The sequence below is a fragment of the Aplysia californica genome, unplaced genomic scaffold, assembly GCF_000002075.1.
Source record: "Aplysia californica isolate F4 #8 unplaced genomic scaffold, AplCal3.0 scaffold00607, whole genome shotgun sequence".
NCBI lineage: Eukaryota > Metazoa > Mollusca > Gastropoda > Aplysiida > Aplysiidae > Aplysia > Aplysia californica.
Window position 1 is genome coordinate 194,028 of NW_004797877.1, and position 7,413 is coordinate 201,440.

Genomic DNA, 7,413 nt, shown 5'->3' on the forward strand with positions numbered 1-7,413 from the left:
GGGGGGGGGGGATTAATTTCACAGCTCTTTCAGTCCCTTGAAAGTTTGACTGCTTTCCAAGACGTATCTTCCTCGAAGTAAGTCTATTGACTTCATGGGTGTCTTGTCGTCTCTGCCCGTGACCCTGAGGCCGTGCAGACGTATTGCTTTTTGCGCATGTCTCGGGTTCTCTGGAGACTTCCTGCCTGTCTGGTTGACCGCCAGGTCAGACATATTGCTTCCTTCTCAGACGTGTCTGCTACTCATGTGCCTTCTCTGTGAACTTGTTACTGAAAGCGACTTCAACTTTGTGTCCCCCCCCCCTCCTCCCGTTACGGTAGACCGTAAATAGTATGTTTTCAAGTCGGATCGTTTATTTAATCTTGCCGATATGTTCGTCTTTCTCAAAAATTGAGGGTGGGGGGGTTATGCTATCTGTAGACAGACAGACAGACAGACAGACAGACAGACAGACAGACAGACAGACAGACAGACTGACAGACGGACTGACTGACAGACAGATAGATATGGACTCGTGAACTATGTGCAAAAGGTTTTTACTCGGTGTGTTTGATTACTTAATTCACACTTGGTGACAAGTAACTGTTAATTTTTTAGGTTTCCGTGGTCTGTTTGATTAGGGAGTTGTTTTCCATGTGATGAGGGAAAATGGCGATACTAAAACTGGGCCCTTTATGCTTGGGATCATTTATATTGTAATTATACATTTTCTTTTTGTTGGTAAAACAAAAGCTTAAGTGGAGGCGGCGGTTGGGGGTGGGGGTTGTCTAAAGAACTTACTGTACGATAACAGTGCTTCCATCACAATGTTTCAAACACATATTTTGCCAAAGACAGTGCTAGTGTTGTATAAACATGTCCTGGTCTTCGCATAGAATCAAAATGAAGGCATAATGATATTGCAATAGCTCTTATGAATGACAAACTATAAATTGAAACAATAGAGATCTAGGGGGAAAACAATGCGTGGCAACTGATGGATACTTCCTCGGTGTGATTTTGAACAACTTTACTATAATAGTTGGTAAACGTTGTCACTTGTTTTTCCTGTCAGCGTTGAATAATTGCATATTTCTTTCAAGAGAAACAGAAGATCTCAAGAAAGAGAGAGAGAGAGAGAGAGAGAGAGAGAGAGAGAGAGAGAGAGAGAGAGAGAGAGAGAGAGAGAGAGAGAGAGAGAGAGAGAGAGAGATACTTTATTGCCCTTTTAGCGCTAATCTTGAACATTGTGTATTTTTCATGATGAGTCCTGAAACATTTCTGTTAATCTAAGCATAATGTGGATTTTTAATTTTCTTTTTGCATTCTATAACTTCTCCAGCCCTTACCAACTGTCGATTATGGGCCATCGACCGCCAGTGCTTCCAGAGTATCATGATGAGAACCGGCCTGTTACGTCACTCAGAACATATGGATTTCTTACGCAGGTAGGTCCTTCCCTCAATTCTCAGTACTGTACTTTTGTTATGAAAAACAGCCAGGAAATGTTTCCATTTATTCCTCAAGTTTGTTGCTTTCCTGAATCGAGTATTTTGAACTACTGCGTTGTGTACATTATCGCTTCACCTTGCTCACCATAAACCTCCTTGTTCTAAACTTTCGTGTTATCGTTATTTTTCTCTTAAATATGTATCCCTGAAACGAATGTGTCTGACCACATGTACAATACAGAGGTACCGAATTTCTGGGTAAAGTCCAGAAATAGTTTCCTCAAATTGTCCGGATTTTGCCCGACAGAAGGATCAGTCGATTTCGAGTTCCCCATGCGCGCCTTTCAAAGTGTCCGAGAGTTTCAGGATTTCATTTTTCGTAGTCAGTTGACATCTCCTGATAATAATGAAAAAGTGATCTGCAGGGGTTATTGCCACAAGGACAGACACAATTGGGAGGGTAATCTGCTGTACGGTGGGGGAGGGGTATATAATCAAAATTAACATTGTTCGCTAATTTAGGAGGTTGAACCTCCGAATTAAACGTCTGTCTCCGACAGGACCTAGTAAAAGAGATTATGGAAATCCTAAAGAACTCCAAAACCACATTCGTTATCATATTCCTCTTTGAAGGTGCAAACCAGGATCATTGCACCGTATATCAGAATTGTGCCGTCCGAAAAAATAACTTTGGGCACTTATGAAATGTCTGAAGAGTACAAACCGGCCAAATTACTCCAGAACGTATGCAATCTTAAAACTATTGAAAATCTAAGAAGTTGGAATACAAAAATATGGGTAACTTTTTCTAAGCTAGAACATTTAAAAAGAAACTAATATATTTTTCTATGGCATTACATTCATTTTGAAAGACCTAAAACAAATTGGGGATGACAAATGTTGTGCTTTCATTCCATTTTTTTTTTAAAAGAGAGCTTGCAATGTTTTGTTCCTTGTAAAATAAATGGAGCACGGCCTGAAACATCACAAAATATCCAATTACAGTGGCCTACTTGTGCTCTACTTGACCTCTTTCGGTCGCAAAATAGACTGTGCCTTGTTAAGTGGTTGATGAAAAAGTTGTAAGGGGCATTAATGTATCACTGTGTTAATACAATTTGCGAGCGCGATCCCATTGCCCTGACAGTATACCAGCAACGAGCTGGGTTTCTTCCTGCCTATCTTGTTTATGAGAAATCTCTCCTGAATATTTTCTCTTCAGGGGATAATCTTTTACGTTAGTACTTCAAATCCCCATCAACACCGTTTTGGGCCATTTATTGGGGCTAACCTTGGCTGAGATGGACACAACGTCCCAGCAGAAAAAAACCCCGAGATACTCGGTACTAATTTTTCCCACACAGAAATCGAACTTGAGTCTTCTGCGTGCAACAACGAAACACCTAACCACTACACCATAGAAGCTGGTGGAGATAAACCCTGTCAGCTTGAAGGCCATGTTGTGTTTTGATCTTCCACAATATACAAGTACATTCTAAAAGGCTTTGATATTTATAATAGATGCTCAATGTTAAAAACAATCAGGAAACGACAAATTATGCAGTTTTTGGGACACCTGAATAGACGTAAGGGTCTTGAACATCTAGCTCTCTCTGGCAAAATTGAGGGCAAGCGAGGCAGGGGTAGGCCCAGAACAACATACTTAGGGAACCTAAACAAATGGGTGACAGGAAAAAATCAGGGAAACGTAGCTTTTTTGAGAGCATCCGAGCAATGAAATGAAAGGAGAACCATGATCGCCGATGTCTGTCGCAGATCTGGCATTGGATGATGATACATGTATAAGGAACCCAGGCCATTCCTTGATCGATGTGAAAAGAAGAATTATGACATATCTTGGAAACAAAAGTGCTCGATCAGTACCTCTTTTAGGATGGTATTTTTTTATTTCAAAATTATATGTCCACTCAATAGAGCTATGAAATTTAAACTTTCAAATCCTTATCTCGAAAACAAGTTAGGTAGACATTTTAGAGCGTGAAGATATTTATTTATTTCTTTGTAATTATTACACTGGTCCGAAGTGTGCTCCAACCTTGGCCTTTGACTTTCAGTAATAGTGTGCTGAGACCCTCCATTTGGAACTCACATTAGCTACTCTGTACACCGTGGGTCGCCTCTATAGGTGGGGGCCAACATGGAGGTACCCATGAAGTATTAAATGTAAATAAAAAAGGGGGGGGGGGAGAAGGAGGCCTGAGCAGACTTTGTTTATACTTTTACATTGGGTGCACTTTCAATAGGTCCGCAATATTGTTGACGTAATTTCATCTAAGATAATCATTATTGTTTCTAGCTACATCACGTTTGCATTGTAGTTGCGTACTACTTAAGCGTACGTTTTTCGCCTCAGTGTGGTACATTTTTGGTTTCTACATATTTTTTTTATTCCTCTTTACTTTCAAGATAATTACTGGTGCATGTGAATAATAATATGAAATAAGTGAATTGATTATTCGTTTTCACCTTCTTGCGTGGAAGCGTGCATAGCTGCACTTTTAGTTTGACAGATCAATAGATGCGAGTCTGAATAGCTGGTTGGGTGAATAATATGAACAGTTTGATGGATGGATGGATTGATGGATGGATGGAGATTTATGATTTAGTTTCATGGGGAGGTGACTAGCTTTATTAATGGATGACTCAATATTGTGCATGTGTGTGTGTGTGTGTGTGTGTGTGTGTGTGTGTGTGTGTGTTTGTGTGTGTGTGTGTGTGTGTGTATGTGAGTGTCTGTTTGTCTGAAGGGGGGGGGGACTTAAATCTGTTTGAACGTGTGAGCTGTAAAGGTGAGCGTGAATTGTTCCTTGCATCTAAGAATGTCGGTGGGTTTTGTTTCTGTTTATAATATTTATTTGCATGTATGTACGTGAGAAGTAAAAGTGTGTAACCATAAGGAATGCCTGTTCAAAGGAACATTTTTTAGCACTTGTTACTTTTTAAGTTTGTATTATCACATCTTTTATTTGCGTTTTTTAAATCGCTACGGGGTTCAAAAATACTTTTCACCCATCTTTGCTTTTTTCTACAAATTCATAACATTGATTATACAGATAATGCAACGACAAAAGAGAAAATACTTTTGTGTAAAATCGATCGAAATCCATTCGATAGACAAACTACTAGTGTTGTTAGATTATGATGAGAGTAAGAACGACAAAAGATTTCTGCACAAGGCCTATAATTACCATTTTCACACCATCATTGTTGTTCACTCCTCACTTGTGTCCTTGCACATTTATTGGTTGCCCTTTTTTTCTAGCCCGTCTACACCATTGCCAAGCTCTTGCAATTTCCTTGTGTGTCTTGTTTTCTTGGATAATTTCTGCAATGCTCTTATTAGTCTCTTTCTATATTCGTAGGGTAATTTCACCTCTCCCCTTGTGTGTCTTTGGGTAATTGCTGCTCAAAGAACTTAACTGTTGTAAAGTGGGCGTTAACTCAAGTTCTCATTTAGCATTCCTTCTTTGTAGCGTTCAAGTTCTAATTTGGCACTTTTGTTATAAATTCATGACCGACCGAAGTGTGAATGTTCTCGTTTATCTTTTTCGTTTCCCTGTTCCACCCCCACCCCCCTTTTCCTCCCAAACCCCATTTCCAGAATGTAGGTTAAGCGTGCTCTGAAAAATGGTCTATACCGTTTTTTCCTTAGGTTAGCTGGGCTTATTCTGTCTGCTTTCAATTGTCATTTTTCCCTTTCTTTTCTCTTTCCATCAGTCTTTCCTCGGTTTTTTCTCTATATCAAACTTATTTCAAAACCTGCCTTTCTAGTAGTCCAAGTAAATGTTATTTGGGAGCGTTTTACCTCTCAAGTGACAGAGGTAAGTTTTATTCCCACTTTGCGAATGTATTCATCAATGCATGTCTCCGCCGACCTGTCGTGAGTGGTATGTCGATACAGTCCGGTTGGCCTTGACAGCTGGGGTCCAAGTAGCCCGAGTTATAAAGGTTGTAACGGGTATAATACTGTAATGCATTTGCGGTATATGTTTGCCTGTCTCCCCCCTCCCTGTCTTTGTCTCTGTATGTCTGTCTGTCTGTCTGTCTGTCTGTCTGTCTCTCTCTGTCTCTCTCTCTCTCTCTCTCTCTCTCTCTCTCTCTCTCTCTCTCTCTCTCTTTCTCCCTCTCTTTCTTTCTTTTTTGTCTCTCTCTTTCCTCTCCTTCCTTCTCTTTCTCTGTCTTCCATACTCACACACGTACACACACACACACACACACACATACACACACACACACACACACACACACACACACAAACACACACACACACACACACTCATACATACGCACAAAGATTCTCTGTCCCTCTCTCTCTGTCTGTCTGTCTGTCTGTCTGTCTGTCTGTCTCTCTCCTTCTCTCTCTCTCTCTCTCTCTCTCTCTCTCTCTCTCTCTCTCTCTCTCTCTCTCTTTGTCACACAGACAGACAGACATATCGGCTCTTACGCCTACACATCTGAACCCACAGTTGCACTCAAAATCAATCAGATACACATACACACAAACACACACAAAGAGCTTGCAAACAGATACACTCACATGCACACGATCACGTACACCACATTCATAGACACATGGTGACGTCACACTCACTGACACCTAGTGTCTTCACACTCTCATACATATACGGACATTACACTCACAGATACACGCTAACAGACGTCACAGAGATACATACGGGCGCCACACTCATAAACACATATTGACGCCACACTCATAGACACATACGGGTGTCACATTCATAGACACATAACATGGACGTCACACTCACAGACACACACTCACGGACGCCACACTCACAGACACATACGGACGCCACACTCATAGACACATACGGACGTCACACTCACAGACACACACTCACGGATGCTACACTCACAGACACACACTCACGGATGCTACACTCACAGACACACACTCACGGACGCCACACTCATAGACACATACGGACGCCACACTCACAGACACACACTCACGGATGCTACACTCACAGACACACACTCACGGATGCTACACTCACAGACACACACTCACGGGCGCGACACTCATAGACACATACGGACGTCACACTCACAGACACACACTCACGGATGCTACACTCACAGACACACACTTACGGACGTCATACTCACAGACACACACTCACGGACGTCACACCCACAGACACACACTCACGGACGCCACACTCACAGACACGCACTCACGGACGCCACACTCATGAAGACATACGGACGTCACACTCACAGACACATACGGACCTCACACTCACGGAGGCCTCACTCTCAGACAATTAATAATGGACGTTACACTCACCGACACATATTATGGACGTCACACTCACAGATACATACGGACCTCACACTCACAGATATACGCTGACGAACGTCACACTCATAAACAGATGCTGACATCTCACTCTCAGACAAATGATAATGGACGTCACACTCGCAGACACATACTAACGTTGCACTCACGGACAGGCGTTCAGAGGTACACACACAAATCCTACACTTTTGTGTCATTCTCTCGACATGTTTCCCCTAAAGAAATGGGCTTCCTATTTAAGTAATTTTCACCTCACGCCTCTACTGAAAATTTTCATTACGTTTTTACTTCTAACTCCTCTCTCCTCTCAATTGGTTATAAGAGCACACGATTTCCTTTAATTTTTCCCCGTTTTGGTTTTTCGGGCAGCATTAAGGTTTAGGAATTATGTAGAAATAAACGGTATTTCATATTAGAATTTTCCCCGCCTCAGGCTGCTTTCTCTTTCCCTGGGAATGATTGTAACAAAAACACTTCAGAACAGCAGAAAGGAATAAAGATGAATTTAGTGATAAATACTTCTCTCTGTTACACGTTACACCCTCTCTCTCTCTCTCTCTCTCTCTCTCTCTCTCTCTCTCTCTCTCTCTCTCTCTCTCTCTCTCTCTCTCTCTCTCTCTCTCTCTATCTACCTATCGA

At 41.6% G+C, this 7,413-nt stretch overlaps 1 protein-coding gene across 1 annotated transcript in view; it reads left to right on the top strand.

The window, feature by feature from the left end:
- Window positions 1-7,413, top strand: part of LOC101852354 (cGMP-dependent protein kinase 1) — a gene marked incomplete at both ends in the record, with an annotated part of 15,762 nt that overhangs the window by 2,014 nt on the left and 6,335 nt on the right. Inside the window, 1 exon segment of the mRNA XM_013087594.2 lies at window positions 1,322-1,427. Coding sequence (XP_012943048.2) covers window positions 1,322-1,427 — 106 coding nt within the window.